The 15,967-nt window shown below is 51.8% G+C and overlaps 1 protein-coding gene across 3 annotated transcripts in view; it reads right to left on the reverse strand.

Moving 5' to 3' along the window:
• Window positions 1-3,252: 3,252 nt before the first annotated feature.
• The window catches only part of VANGL2 (VANGL planar cell polarity protein 2), a 38,100-nt gene continuing 25,385 nt past the window's right edge, over window positions 3,253-15,967 (reverse strand). For all 3 annotated transcript variants that reach the window (XM_081340504.1, XM_081340505.1, XM_081340503.1), the window contains exons 4-9: window positions 14,457-14,577; window positions 13,295-13,902; window positions 11,828-11,964; window positions 8,567-8,702; window positions 6,863-7,094; window positions 3,253-4,574 (exon numbers count right to left, since the gene is read on the reverse strand). In XM_081340504.1, the coding sequence (XP_081196630.1) occupies window positions 4,314-4,574; window positions 6,863-7,094; window positions 8,567-8,702; window positions 11,828-11,964; window positions 13,295-13,902; window positions 14,457-14,577 (1,495 nt within the window). In that variant the 3' untranslated portion in view covers window positions 3,253-4,313. The remainder of the gene's footprint in view (window positions 4,575-6,862; window positions 7,095-8,566; window positions 8,703-11,827; window positions 11,965-13,294; window positions 13,903-14,456; window positions 14,578-15,967) is intronic.

Here is a 15,967-nt window from a genome sequence, read left to right on the forward strand (position 1 = left end):
CACGCATGCGCGGGGGAACCTTTACCTTTTTACCTTTTTAGCTAGTTAAATAGGCCCTATCAGAGAGAGGATTGTCAAGGTTGGGAAACACCACACTAGACCGACCAAAAGCTGGAAGGGTCAACTACAGTTTCTTAAGAGCAGCTGGTGTTTCTGCAGAGAAGTCTCCTCTGTAGGGACCACACCAGACTTCACCAAAAGAGGGGGGGAAAGAATCCATGAAGAGCTGGATCCAAGGTCCTTGCACCTGTCCTACACCTCAGTGCTAGGGGAACTCAAAATGCCAGTCCCACCAAAAGGAGATGTGCAAGAAACAGAACTCTGTATGTCCCCCAACTCCTGAAGCGGCAGGAGGAGGAGGAGGAGGAGGAGACCAAGACCACCAAGAACAGACTCGATGACTTAGGAGGTGATCTTCTTCTTGCCCCAATTCTCTTCCTAAAGGGAGGTCTTACCTGACTTGTCACCTTGGCTCCCTCTTCTTGGTAAAAGAAACCCATTTAACAGAATAACAAAGTTGGGGGGAGACCTTGGAGGTCTTCTAGTCCAACCCCCTACTCAGGCAGGAGACCCTACGCCAGGGGTGTCAAACTCAATTTCATTGAGGGCCACATCAGCATTGTGGTTGCCCTCAGGGGGCCGGGTGGGTATGGCCAGGGTGGGCGTGGCCTACTGGGTGGGCGTGGCTAGAGTGCATATGGCCTACTGGGTGGGTGTGGCTAGAGTGCATATGGCCTACTGGGTGGGCGTGGCCAGCTCTAAATTGTTCACATCAAGGGTGCCTATGGAGGCCTGGGCAGGAGTGGGACAGATCTGAGGGTCTCTGGCAGGAGGAGGGTCTCTGGGCCAGGGCCAAGGCAGTGGGGGCCGTTCCCTCACTGTTTCCAGGATGGCTTCGCGGGCCGCATGAAACCACTTCGCGGGCCAGATCTGGCCCCCGGGCCTTGTGTTTGACATGTCTGCCCTACGCCATCCCAGACAAATGGCTGTCCAAATTTGGCGGGCCACTCCTCTGTGGCCAGGGATGCTTTCAATTCCAATAAAAAGCAGGGACGACTCCCCTGATGGACCAGCCCCCACAAGCGCCCCCGGCCCCCTCCCTCTCTGAAAACATCACCAGGCCAGGCAGAACAGAAATACCCAAAGCTCCAAAAGATGTTTATTTTTTTTTAGAAAAAAATGTACAATTTTACTTCCTATTATTTATGAAAAAAACCCTTGACTAACATTATTGTAATGCTTAGTACCACTGCAAACGGTAAAAACAAAATTTTATATATTAAAAAAATTTACATTTTACAATTTTCTACATGCATGCACAAGGTTTCTCTGCTTTTATTTTTTTTGGGGGGGGGAAATGTCAGAAAAAGGGTTTCCTAAATTCGGTGTGCGTGTGTGTGTGTGTGTGTGTTTGAGCTAGGGAGGAAAAAAGGTGGTCCCTGTTTTAACACTTCAAGTGGATGGCCCCTTGAACCCTTTTCTCCTGCTAACCGACTCTGAAAATGACGTGAAACGGCACCCAAGAGACCCGGGTCTGGATGTGCTTTCAAATTTAAGAGGATCAAGAGTGGGCAACAAATACAAGACCCCCCTCTCCTCCCCCCAGAAGATTAGAAAGTTTCTATAGTCCTTGAATTATGACCACTCATTAGTGACCACTCCAAGTTACAACAGTGCCGCTGAACGACCGCCTGATGGCCCTTGCACTTAGGACCACTGCAAGCGTCCCCGCGTCTGTGGGATCCCAGTACCGCTTCTTGGCAACCAATTCACACGTGCAAGGGGTTGCAGAGTCCCAAAGTCAGGTGATTCCCACTTGCGGCCGTCCCAGCCAGCTTCTGACAAGCAAAGTTGATGGGGAAGCCGGCAGGGAAGGTTGCAGTTTTGCCCGTCATGTGATGCCTCCCTTAACAAAGGCGATTAACCGCCATGGCAAAAAATGTCATGAAAGTCAGGCATGGTCACATGATGCCTCACTTATTGACCAATTTTCCCAATTGTGGTTGTAAGTCAAGGACTACCTATGCTTGGATTTTCCCAAGTGCAACCGATTGGGGGAACTGTTATCCTGTTATCAACCTTTATCATCTAACGGCCACCCAAAAATTCCTCCAAACCAAGGGGGGGGTCCAAGCTTGGCAACTTCAGAAGACTTGTGGACTTCAACTCCCTGAATTCCCCAGCTAGCACAGCTCTAAACCAAGACACCAGCATAAAGAGTGGAGCGCTGGTGGAGCCCAGAATTTCCATCGTTAAGACAGTTAAGTGGGTTGTGCCCCATTTTACGACATTTTTGCCACAGTTGTTAAACCACCGCAGTTGTTAAGTAAATCATGTGGCCATTAAGCGAATCTGGCTTCCTCCATTGATTTTGCTTGTCGGATGCCAGCTGGGAAGGTGGTGATCATCTGACCTCAGGACAATGTAACCGACGTGAGTGCATGCCAGTTGCCAAGCGCCCCATTTTGATTTTGTGACCATGGGGACGCTGCAACGGTTGTGTACAAGCCGGACCTAAGCCACTTTTCCACTGCCGTTGTAACTTCAAACTGTCACTAAACAAAAGTCATAAGTCGAGGACTATCTGCACCAGAAACCTCTCCTCGAAGGAGCTTGGGCTGGTCTCCATCCGTCGCTCACTTCAGGGAATGTAACAGGAGGAATAAGGAAAACGTATAAATATATAAATATAATGCAAGCTCCAATGTCAGCACTGATTTGTTTTTAAAAGGCATCACCCTCCCAAGCCAAGGCCATGATTTAAATAAAGGCTTTAAGACCATTTGTTCAAGGCAAAACCATCACCGCAATTGGGCTTACGGTGGCTGAGTCCTCTCCCAGGAATTAAAATTATTTTAAAAAGGCGAATCACAGTGATATACCCTTCAATGCAACACCCCCAACACCAGCTGAGCACCCTATTTGCAACCCCTACCAGATTTTCATTCGGAAAGTCATTTAAACAACAACAACAAAAAACGCCACATTATATTAAAAAGAAACAGATGTCAACAAAACCCCAACATAAAAACTGAGAGTCTGGTGACATTAAAAAAAAAAGAATCCTGAAAAATGAACAGCAAAAGAAGTGTCTTTGTAGGACCTCGAAAGACACCTTAAAGTAGTGTTTTCTCAACCATGGCCACTTTTAAGATGGGTGGACTTCAACTCCCAGAATTCCCTAGCCAGCCCTGTCACTGGCTGGGGGATTCTGGGAGTTGAAGTCCACCCATCTTAAAAGTGGCTAAGATTGAGAACAGTGGCCTCAGAGTGATGTCATCACTCTACTGGTGAGTTGATTGGTCCTCAGCCTATCAGTAATTTGGGGTGGGTGGGGTGGGACAGGAAAACCCTCTGCAAGCTGCTTTGTGCTGGGGGGGAGGGGGGGCTCTGAAAATGTAGGGACAGGTTCCCAAAAGGAACATCCGGATCCAGTTTCTGCACATGTAGAAGTGCAAAAAAACAAAACCAAAAACCATCCAGCTCTCTCATATGCAGGAAAGGGGGTCCCTGGCTTACGTGCCACCCCACCCCCACTTCACACCAAAGCTTGCTCAAACCACAGACCAATGCGAGTGACTCAGAGGAAAAGTATTTACAACACACAGGACTTCTCTAAAAAGCACAGAGATCTTTGAACAAAAAAACAAAGAGCCATCCTCCTCTTATAAATCTCACACCCACCCCCTTCCAGCCTTTTAAGTATGTTTTTTTTTTGTGATTGACCTGTTGAACTTCCAGCTCAAGACCTCGCTGAATCGATGGCTCCAGGGGAGCGGCTGGGTGTCTCTTCCCTTGGACCACCAGATCTTCCTGGGGGATCCCCCAAACCTTGTGCAGTTGGACCCAGGGAGACGACGACAGCCGGGAGCCACGTTGGCTTGACATGGGCCTGGGTCTAGGGGTGCACGTGCCGGCGTGTAGTTTTGTAGAAAACGACATTCACAAAAGTTCCTTAGCCCCACTATGTTTGCAGATGCTGGTGAAGAGCGCCAACAGAGTTAGCCCTTAGAATTTGGCACAGGGAACTTCCAGCAATTCCTCAGGATGGAGGAAGGGAGGGAGGGAGGGAGGGAGGGAGGGAGGGAGGAAGGAAGGCCCCCTGCCCTTCCCCTCAGTTGGGGCCACAAAGGAGAGGGGGGGGAGAAGAAGGGGGGAGCTCTGGCATCCAGAGGCGCCCTGCAGGGTCTCCCACCGAGAGCCCAGGAACCCTCTCAAACCCGAGAGACGCAGGCTGGCAGCAGGCCGTTGTCCCCCCCGTCCTGGCGGGGCGCCTCCTTCCCTGCCTCCAAGCCCCTCCGCTGCGCCGTGGGTCACACTGAGGTCTCCGACTGCAGACGCATGACAAACTTGTGCGACTTGGGGTCCACAAACTGCTCCGAGAGCTTAAAAAAGGGGATCTTTTTGGTGCTGACCACGAGGCTGAAATCCTGGCGTTTCAGGACGAAGACCACGCCGTCCTTCAGCCCGTCGGTCACGGGCTCCTCGCTGACCAGAGTCCACTGCTTGGCCAGCCAGCGGTCCTTGTGGTACTGGATGGTGGGGCCTGCGGTCAGGTAGCGCTCCAGGAAGGCCTGCAAAGACGCAAAGGAGAGCAGAGGCGCATCAGCCATTCGGCGCTCGGCAGCAAACAAGACCACCCGGGCTTTCGAGAAAACTTTGCAAGCCAAAGTCTATTACTTCCGGGGCCCACATCCCCAAAAATGGTAGCTCAGCAAATGTTTTGAGTTGATAACGGTACAGGTAGTCCTCCACTTACGACAACTGGAGCCCAAAGTTTCTCTTGCTAAGCGAGCCAGTTAAGTGAATTTTGCCCCATTTTACAACCTTTCTTGCCCCCGTTGTTAAGTGAATCACTGCAGCTGTTAATTTAGTAACCCGGTTGTTAAGTGAATCCGGCTTTCCCCATTGACTTTGCTTTTTTTTTTTAATTGAAAAGTTTTACAATACATTTTATCTTTAACAATCCCCCCCTCCCTCCGCCCACCCCCTCCTAACCCTCCCCCCTTCCCCCATCCCCGACTTCCCAGAGCTAAATACAAGGTATAAAAGCAAAAAACAATCATAAACAACCATATGCTAACAACAATAAACTATTAAGTCTATCGCACTCTAGCTCATATGAAATGACTACAAGCAATACTAATATCACATAAAAAAAAGAAAAAAAAACTTATTCAAATGCTAAGTGAAACTTTTTAGTCCCATATTTGTTCTGGATATAATCAATCCACTTTTTCCACTCCATAATATAACGTTGTTGCGAATGATCTTTCAAATAAGCCGAAATCTTTGCCATTTCCGCCAGGTCAGAAACTTTTAGAGTCCATTCTTCTTCCATTGACTTTGCTTGTCAGGAGGTCGCAAAAGGGGATCACATGACACACACACACACACACACACACGGGGACGCTGCAACCATCATAAATATGAGTCAGTTGCCGACGTCCGAATTTTGATCACATGACCATGGAAAAGCGGCAAGGGTTGTAAGTGTGAGAAACAGTCATAAGTCACTTCTTCAATGCTGTTGTAACTTTGAACAGTTGTAAGTTGAGGACTACCTGAAACAGTTGACACCAACAATAATATTTAAAATGAACCTAAAGGTTTGCTAAGATCTGGTTATCGGATTGGCTTGAGTTAAATGTTATCCTTTTAACCCTTTTTGATTAGGTCCATGGGTGCCCCCTAGTGGCTCCCCTGGTGCCCTTAAGACGGCGGGAAAGTTAAATCGCATACTGACTTTTAAATATTTTAAATCTTTGTGCTCCATCTTCAGCTGAAATCCCCGGGCTGTCTGATAAAGTCAGGTCTAAGCTGAGCAGCGCTGATCTTCATTCCTGCCCAGAACCCAGGGCGTCCATGCCGCCGTTTGGATTGGCAGAATTCAGAAACCGGCCAAAAGGAAACACCGGCAGTCCTCAACTAACAACACAATTGGGACAGGAATTTCCACTGCTAAGCAATGCGGTCGTTAAGGGAGTCATCATATGACCGCACCCAATTTTACAATCCCCTTGCCAGTCATTAAGCAAATTCAACTTCCCCTCCCCAGCCCCATTAATGTTGCTTGTCAGAAGAACCCCAGGAAGGTCCAAATGGCTATTGTGCGACCGAGGGGACACTGCGACTGTTGTAAGTGAGAGGACTGGTCGTAACTCACGGACTATCTGCACCACCAGCAGGAAAAAAAATATCTTAAACCAAAACTAAAAAGCCAATAATTCTGACTCCACAACAGTTCCAAATTCAGGACTGTTCACTATCCTGCTCTATTGCATTTGAACCTCCATGTTCAAAAGCATTCTACCTCGGACTATCAGGTGACATAAGCGGCAGCCGAGTTGATTTGAAAATCTGCCCTGCAGTTTCTTCCCGAATATCCTCCCTGCCTCGGCGGCTTCACTGGGGGTGGCTGCATTTCCCCAGCGTGCTGAACCCTGCGTACCACTGCCTGGGCCTCAAGTGGCAGCACCAATTGGAAGGTGGGGAGTCAGTGAGGACACCCCACCCACCCCGTCCAAGCTACCCTATCATTAAAGAAGCAAGGAGCATCCAGATCCTGTCCAAATTCTCTTCTCCTTTGGATCAGCCGGATCACGAAACGGCTTCTCAGGCTGTAAAGGAGACACGGGGAGATCCGTCGTTTCAGACTTGCAAAATTCTGTTAACATAGCCTTGCAATAAAGCAGAATTAGCTCACATGGCCGGGTTTCCTGGCTGGCCTACCTGGCAAGGCTGACATTCTTTCTGCAGAATAATTCAACTGAACCAGAGGGCCTACGATGGAAACCGCTATTTGCCTGCAGCCATGGTTCCCTCCCTCCCTCCCACGCCCACCCCCTCCCCACCCGGCTACCTTGGGCGTCATGTCGTGGGTGATGCAGAACTCCAGGTGCTGAAGGATGCTCTCCATCGTGTGGTAGGGCTGCTGCTTGGTGGTGCGCAGGTACTTCTGCATGGCCCGGGCCATGGAGGCGAAGATGGCCTGGGCGGCCTCGCGGGGGTCCATGATCTCCCGCGGATTCTTCTGGTCCTCCTCCTGGAGCCGTTTGATGTGTGTGAAGGCCTCTTCCACGGCCACCACCAGCCTGCGGAGACAAGAGGCCTCGTCACAGCAAGCCACGGTCTCCAAAGGGTCCCCCTTCTCCTCCTCCAGGGCCAACCAGGATGGAGAAGAGGATGGAGATCCACCTTCAGCACAGACGAAGCTGCCCACCACGGGGCACACCTTCGCAAACTCTCATTTGAGGTTTTGCCATCAGAGGGGAAGAAGGACCCTCAAAAGGGCTCCAAAACAAGAGGAACAGAGGAAAGAAGAGGGGGGAGGATCCTGGGGGGGGAGGGGCATCTACTCCCTAACTTCTCTAACAGATTGCCTGGACTCACTTCACCCTCCAATTTGGACCCCGCCAGGATTTCCAGGATTTTGACGGCACAATTTGTCTTTCGGCATTCTAATCTGCTTACCGGGAACTTACAACTGTGACGTGGAAAGCACATTACAACTCTCCTAAGCTTGACGTTAATCCTATTACTGGGGACGGCAGCCTGCATGAAGCTCGTAGGGGTAGCAGCCATTTCAGTCAGGACTGAATCTGTTTTCCAAACTGACAGAAGAGAATATTTTCAGCTTAGCTTTGAACTGTAAGGTCCTTGCTGCTCCCCGAGGCTGGTGGGTTTTTTGCAGTTTTTTTCATGACCCAGTTGGGTAACATCATCAGTGCTAGAAGGCAGGAGGAGGAGGAGGAGGAGGAGGAGGAGGAGGAGGAGGAGGAGGAGGAAGAGGAGGAGGAGGAGAACTGTGGGGTCCTGGGTGCTCTCTGAGCTGGGTGGTTTTCTTGCAGACGTTTCATGACCCAACTAGGGAACGTCAGTGTTAGAAGGGAAGGAGATTTGAAGAGAGGAGGAGGAGGAGGAGGAGGAGGAGGAGGAGGAGGAGGAAGAAGAAGAAGAAGAAGAAGAAGAAGAAGAAGAAGAAGAAGAAGAAGAAGAAGAAGAAGAAGAAGAAGAAGAAGAAGAAGAAGAAGAAGAAGAGAGGAGGAGGAGGAGGAGGAGGAGGAGGAGGAGGAAGAGGAGGAGGAGGAGAACTGTGGGGTCCTGGGTGCTCTCTGAGCTGGGTGGTTTTCTTGCAGACGTTTCACGACCCAACTAGGTAACTTCATCAGTGCTAGCAGCAACTAATAGCTAGCTGGGCAAGGAAACATCTGCAAGAAAACCACCAAGCTAAGAGAGCATTCAGGATCCCAGAGTTTTCCAAATCAAATTCCAAAGCTGAAGACAATTAACATTTGAGGTCACTGGATCTAAGATGGGCAGGAAATAAATTTCGTAACTAAATAAGTGGGACACCTCCAAAACCAATTCGGCTATTCCTTGGAAGTGGAGCTGATCCGAGGATTTTTCACACACCTACAAGGGTCCCAATTTCAGCTGTCAGGAATCTTCCCTCTGCAGGAACCTGAGCTTGTTTCTTTTCACAGCTAGGAAAGCCTCTTCAGTCCTACACACACACACACACACACACACACACACACACACAGGCCCTTTTGATGGGACGCACCTTGCTCGCCGTTTGCGCACCCGGCGCTCATGTTCGGCTTCCTCGTAGTAGTACTCGTTGTGGCTGTTGTCCCGCCTCCGGGCAGCTGCAGCAATAACAGCGCGCGATTGGCTGGTTGAGTTGTTGGTTGTGTTCTCTGGACGGAGGAGAGAGGAAAGATTCAATGGTGTTATCGAGAGGCCTCTAAAACCTGATATCCTCAAAGTGGAGGATCATAAGCACCGTCATTCCAGCAGTGGGTTGGACTAGAAGACCCCTAAGGCCCCTTCCGGCCCTATGGTTCTCAAGGAAGAGTCTGTCTCTTCAGTTAGGTGGAGAATAATGTGCCTTGCTGAAAAATACAAACAACTCCAAAAAACTGGGCCGCCAAAGTCTCGGCTTCATGCTCTACGTCAGCGTTTTTCAACCTTGGCAGCTTGGGAGGTTTTCGGATTTCAATTCCCAGAAATCCCCAATTTACGATCACAATTGAGACCAGAATTTTGGTTGTTAAACAATGCAGTCGTTAATCAAGTCATCCTGTGACCAGAGTCAATTTTACAACCATTTTTACCACCGTTGTTAAGTGAATTTGGCTTCCCCCATTGACTCAGCTTGTAGGAAACCAGCCAAGATCATCAAAAATCACGCTCAGACAGACATAAATGCCAGCTGGTTTGCCAAGTGCCCAAATTATGATCACGACTGCAGGGATGGCATAACCATCATAACTTGGAGGATGAGTCCTAAGTCATTTTGTCCGTGGCTGTTATATCTCTGAAGTGTTGTTGAACAGCCACACATCGAGACTTTAATCCCACAGTGTATGGATAAATTCCCAAGTGAAACCCCCCCCCAAAAGCCAGTCCATGTTTGATCTGGAAGGGGGGAGGGAGGGGGGAGGACATGGTGGCTGGGGAATTCTGGGACTTGAAGTCCACACATCTTCAAGCAGCCAAGGCTGAGATCGGCTGGTTTAAAGCAATCAACATTTATGTCCAGCTGGGGTGATCAGCTGCCCATCAAATCTACCGTTCACAAGAGAAGTAAGAACGCAGAGCCCTTTGCTGGGCTGGCACAATTATTCACAGCTCACAGACATCAGCCTACCCTTCCCACAGCCTGGCACCAACTGGGGCTGCTCTGCTGGCAGCTGGGAACTCCAGAATTCGCATCGTAAAACATCTGGAGGGCACCAGGCTCAAGATGCCAGCAAAATAACAGTGTAACAGAGTTGGAAGTGACCTCGGAGGTCTTCTAGTCCAACCCCCTGCCAAGGCAGGAAGCCCTATACTATTTCAGACAAATGGCTGTCTAATCTTAAAAAACCCCAGTGATGGAGCACCCACAACTTCTGGTGGCAAGCTGTTCCACTGGTTAATTGTCCTCACTGTTAGGAAACTTCTCCTTAATTCCAGGTTGTTTCCCTGCTTGACTAGTTTCCATCCGTTGCTTCTTGTCCTGCTTTCGGGTGGAAAACAGGTTGAAACCCACCCACCCCCACTTCTTTGTGGCAGCCCCTCAGATACTGCTCTCGTCACCCCTGGTCCTTCTTTTCACTAGACCAGACATTCCCAAACCCTGCGACTGTTGTTCTTCGTATGTTTGCCCTCTAGACCCCCGATCATCTTTGTTGCTCTTCTTTCTAGAGTCTCAACGTCTGTTTTACCGTATATACTTGAGTATAAGCCGAATTTTTCAGCCCACTTTTTGGGCTGAAAAATTCCACTTCGGCTTATACTCCAGTCAACAAAAAAACTTACCGAGGACTTGTGCGCGGCCGAGGCTTTGGTGCTTCCGGGATCGCGCGCACCTCTCCCAAGCCACCGCCGTCCGGAGACCTGCCGAAGTTTGGGGAGGTTTGGGGAGGTGCGCGCGCACCTCCCCAAACCTCCCCAAACGAAGCCGGGTCTCCGTTCCTCTGCGCCCTGCCTGCCTGCTTCTTTCCACAGCGGAAAGAAGCAGGCAGGCAGGGCGCGGAGGAACGGAGACCCGGCAACGTTTGGGGAGGTGCCCAAACCTCCCCAAACGTCGGCAGGTCTCCGTTCCTCCGCGCCCTCCCTGCCTGCTTCTTTCAGCAGGCAGGGCGCAGAGGAACGGAGACCCGGCGACGTTTGGGGATATTTGGGGAGGCGCCCAAACCTCCCCAAACGTCGCTGGGTCTCCGTTCCTCTGCGCCCTGCCTGCCTGCTTCTTTCCGCTGTGGAAAGAAGCAGGCAGGCAGGGCGCAGAGGAACGGAGACCCGGCGACGTTTGGGGATATTTGGGGAGGCGCCCAAACCTCCCCAAACGTCGCCGGGTCTCCGTTCCTCTGCGCCCTGCCTGCCTGCTTCTTTCCGCTGTGGAAAGAAGCAGGCAGGCAGGGCGCAGAGGAACGGAGACCCGGCGACGTTTGGGGATATTTGGGGAGACCCGGCGACGTTTGGGGAGGCGCCCAAACCTCCCCAAACGTCGCCGGGTCTCCGTTCCTCCGCGCCCTCCCTGCCTGCTTCTTTCCGCAGCGGAAAGAAGCAGGCAGGCAGGGCGCAGAGGTCCGGAGACCTGCCGACGTTTGGGGAGGTTTGGGGAGGTGCGCGCGCACCTCCCCAAACCTCCCCAAACTTCGGCAGGTCTCCGGACGGCGGCGGCTTGGGAGAGGTGCGCGCGATCCTGGAAGCACCGAAGCAAGTCCTCGGTAAGCTCCGGGCGGTCACTTGCTTCGCGTCTCCTGAGGGAAGGGGGGGCGACTGGAGCGGGCGTGTTTCCTCGCCTGCTGGGCGCCGCGATTTGCCCGGGGAACGCGCGGGCCCCGAATAGCAGCGTGGAGCGAGGAAGCGGACAGCCAGGGCTTCCCGGAGAGCCAAGGCCACACAGGGTATTCCTGTGTATTCAGGCTTGCAAAATGGCGGATCGAGCCTCTGCTGGCGGCAGAGGCTTGCAGAACGGCAGATCGGCTTATACTCGAGTCAACAACTTTTTCCAGTTTTTGGGGGTGAAATTGGGGGTCTCGGCTTATACTCGAGTCGGCTTATACTCAAGTATATACGGTATATTGTGGCAATCAAAACTGGATGCAGTGTTCCAAGTGTGGCTTTATCAAGGCGTTATAAAGCGGTACTAACGCTTCACACATGACCTTGACACAGATCACGCTTGCCCAGGTCCGAGAAGAAGCTGGCAGGAGACCTGGTTGAAGAATCCTGGAAGCTAAGCACCACGAGCTGGAGGACAGGAGATTCTGGGCGCTGGGCGGAGGGTTGAGGACTGAACCCCACAGCCTGGGAAGGGGCTGCCAACACTTACCCTCCCCAAGAGAGTAGACCTTGAAGCCAGACATTTTCTTGGAGAGAACGGACTTGGGCAGGTTGAGCAGGGCTGGGTTGTAGACGGGGAAATCGTGGTAATAATTCTCCAGGATCCACACAGCCACTCTCTGGATGCTGTGGAGAAGGAAAGGTGAGATGCAGCTTTAGTTGGACACAACAAGGTAACCGGAGCGATCAAAGAGGGATTAAGTTACACAGCACAAAAAGGCAGAATGTGGCTTGTCTGCTTTCAGCATGATGGGCTTTGGTGTCCCTTTTTCTATGGCTGAAGGCTGGGCGTGAGGGAGGCCACCTCGGCTTCTTCCGCAAACGCAATGCAAACAATAATGATAACAAAAACATTCTGGATAGTGGACTTTGTAATACTAGAGAAAAGTGACAAAATACAAAGACCTGCAAATACAGATAGTCCTCAACTTACGACCACAACTGAGCCCAAAATTTATGTCGCTAAGTGAGAAATTTGTTCAGTGAGTTTTGCCCCTTTATACGACTTTTCTCGCCACCTTTGTTAAGTGGATCAGTGCAGTTCTTAAATTAGTCACACGGTGGTTAAGCGAATCCGGCTTCCCCATTGATTTTGCTTGTCAGGAGGTCACAAAAAGGGGATCACGTGATCCCGGGATGCTGCAGCCCATCGTAACTGTGAGTCAAGTTGTCAAGCGCCTGAATTTTGATCACGTGACCCTGGGGATGCTGCAATGGTCCTAAGTGTGAAAACTGGTCGAAAGTTGCTTTTTCCGGTGGCGTCGGAACTTGTTACAACAGCCACTAAGTGAACTGTGGTAAGTTGAGGACTACCTGTAGAAATAGAACGACTGTGGCAGAAGCGGGCAAAGGTAGCCATGGGCCCCCCTTGGGTGCAATCCCAAAACACCTGGAGGTCCTCTCGAGCACCACCGGCATTGACAAAATCCCCCTCGGCCAATTGCTAAATATAGGCAGCCTCCACCAACATTGAAGCCCTTATAAACCGAAGAACGCCGACATCCCCTAAACCCGTGGTGGCGAACCTATGGCACGGGTGCCACAGGTGCCACGCGTCGTCGCCCCAGTCCTAGGCCTTCAGCTGGGTTTTATAAAGCCTCTTTGCTTTAGGCCTCTGCCGCCGTGCGCAAAAAAAAAGGTTCAATCAATCAATTTCTTCTCACAGGAAAAAAAAGTTCTCGCAAAGTTGGAATTGATCGATTGAACTTTTTAGTCCCACCCTGTCTGCCATGACCACCGCAGCCACGCCCACCCAATGGGCCACGCCCACCCGGCACCCGACGATGCATAAGTGGGTTTGGGGTTGCCGTTTGGGCACTCGGTCTCTAAAAGGTTCGCCATCCCTGCCCTACACGCCACTCAAGACGTCGCCTCCCACAAGCTCGGAGAACGAACCTCCACCTTTGACGCCCTCAAACTGCAGCTTCTGCCCAGGTATTCTGCCCTGTCCGCTCACCTGAGGTGCCCCACGTTGTAGAAGCGGCTGGCGCCGTCGGTGGAGCGCACCACCTTGAGGGTGAAGTGGGGCTGCAGCTGCCGCAGCTCCAGCAGCACCACGGCCAGGTAGTGGACGAAGAGCAGGGCGTCCACCAGCGAGACGGCGTACTGGACGATGCCCTGGTAGTTGGTGTCGCGGGAGTCCAGGATGCGGACGCCGTAGAAGAGCCAGTAGGAGGCCACCAAGAGGAAGACCAGCACCATCAGCAGGGCGCGGAAGACGAAGACGCGTGGCAGGAAGGCCTCGGGGCGGCGGAAGAAGAGCGCCCAGCTGCCTAGCAGCAGGATCAGCAGCTTGAAGGCCACCGAGATGAAGAGGCCTTCGCAGGGCGTCCCGCAGGGACTCAGCTGCTCCCCCCACAGCAGCTGGGGCAGCAGCATGAAGGCGATGGGCGTGAGGAAGGAGAGGAGGGCCAGGGCCCCCGCCAGGGAGACCCCCAGGTGTCGGGAGCAGTCCAGGTGGGCGCTGTCCTCCATGTCCTTGGTGATGCGCGTGATGTCATCGTGTGAAATGCTGTGCTCGGACGTGCCGGTCACCACAGTGGTCGTCTCGCCCCAGTTGTCATCCTGCCGGGAAACAAAGGCCGTGGAGGGGAAGGGGGTCAAAGGGGGGGGGCACGGAACTGTCCCCTCCAGTCACAAAGGGTCTGGAAAGGAACCCTTGGTTGACGGGGCCGTGCAAGGATTCCAAATGGACAGAAAGCAGAACTGCGGACCCCTCCCCTACATTCAGGCTCTCCCCCCTGCTGGATGATGGTATGAGAGAAAGAGAGGAGGAGGAGGAGGAGGAGGAGGGGAGGAGATAGATGGCCGCATGGATGGAGACAGAGAGAAATGACAGATGCTAGAGATAAGAGAGACGAAAGATAAATGGATGGGAGGCAGGCAGGCAAAGGAGCAGGAGCAGAATTCACCACCACCACACAGGCGCAAGAGGTGAGGCCCTTCCCGCCTCCTCCTGAAGCCCAGGCTGGAAATACACCTGCACAGGGAAGGCCCCCCCCAAACTCCACCAAGAGACCGTTTCACCCCATTCCTGGGGAGAGCCGAGCCGCCCCCAGGAGTGAACCCAGAGGCCAGAGGGCGGGCCAAGCGGGGTCCCGGCCCGTCTGCCCACTCACCCTTTCGTCGCCTCGCGTCGACTCGTTGTCCAGCAGGGGCTCTCCAGGGGCCTGGATAGTGACCGACTTGTCCCCTCGGCTCCCGTCTCGACTCTTGGAGCGGTGCCGCTCTCGGCGGTCTCTGCGGGGCGAGAGGGGGGGTCCTGAGCATTAGGGGGGGCTGCTCAGTTGGCAAGCACTGCAGCACCCACCTTCTCCCAAACCGGCTGCTCCGTGGGGACAGGAAGGGGGAGTCCCCCCTCCAGCTGCCGGTCATGGAAGAAAGACGAAGCGAAGGATCTAGCATGTAGGCAGTCCTGGACATACAATAGTTTACAGTGGCACTGAAGAAAGTGACTTTTTGATCATTTTTCAGAGTTAACAACCGTTGCAGCATCCCCCACGCTCACGTGATCAAAATTAGGACACTCGGTTCATAGTTATGACGGTTGCAGCGTCATGTGATCACACTTTGTGCCCTTCTGACAAGCAAAATCAATGGGGAAGCCAGACTCACTTTGCAACTGGGCTACTGACTTCGTAACTGCAGCGACTGATTCACTTAACAAGAGTTTCAAAAGGTGGTGGTAAAATGGGGCAAAACTTACTTAACAAATGTCTCGCTGAGAAATGGAAATTTTGGGCTCAATTGTGCTCGTAAGTCGAGGACTGCCCGTCATCCTATTTGGCAGCCTCTATCAGTTTTTTTTCCCCTCTTCTCTACCACCCAACAGCAAAAACTCTTCCTTAAACAATCCACAAGCACAGGGGTGGCTCCAAGAGTCACAAAAAGGGGTATCCCTTGCATGGAGTCATAGGCCAAAGAATTCGAATCCAGGACAGCCGGGATTACACGTCACACTACACCCAGGGGGTTCTCCAAACTTTAGAGGTGAGGAACTGGCAATCAATCAGTCGAACTTCACACCAGATTCAGCCATAAATCGCAGGTCCTCGATTCAGCTTTCTGACTCCCGAATATATTGCAACTCGATTAGGATCATTACTGCAGACAAGAACGAAGCCTCCAATGCTACAATCCATTGTTCGGTACAAACAAAAAATTCACAACCTTCACAACCGCAAAGAATTCACAACCTTCAAACAAATCTATGTTCTCAATCTCTGCAACTTTAAGATGTGTGGATTTCAAATGTGGAGCAGCAGGCAGGGGAATTCTGGGAACTGAAGGAAGTTGCTGAGACTGAGAGATACAACTGAGAAATTTGCTGAGTTTAAATTTTAGGCTCCTTCCTTTTGCCCTCCAGAATTAACTGGCTCTTGGAGGGTGTCCAGGTAGCCCCCCTGTGGAAATGGGAAAATTTCCAAGCAAGACTGAGAAGGCCAGCAAATCCAAACCGCAGTGTTCCAGACCATCACTAGGTGGCAGCAAAGACTTCCGGTTCACTGACATTCAAACTTTGAACCAGATATGTATTCCCCAGGGCCTGTGAGCCTGTGAAGCTGTTTCCACTGTAGTGTTAGCAAACAACCGCCATAAAGGAGAATATTTGCAGCTCGGGATTGAAAGG

The sequence above is a fragment of the Vipera berus genome (genome assembly GCF_964194415.1).
Source record: "Vipera berus genome assembly, chromosome: 16".
NCBI lineage: Eukaryota > Metazoa > Chordata > Lepidosauria > Squamata > Viperidae > Vipera > Vipera berus.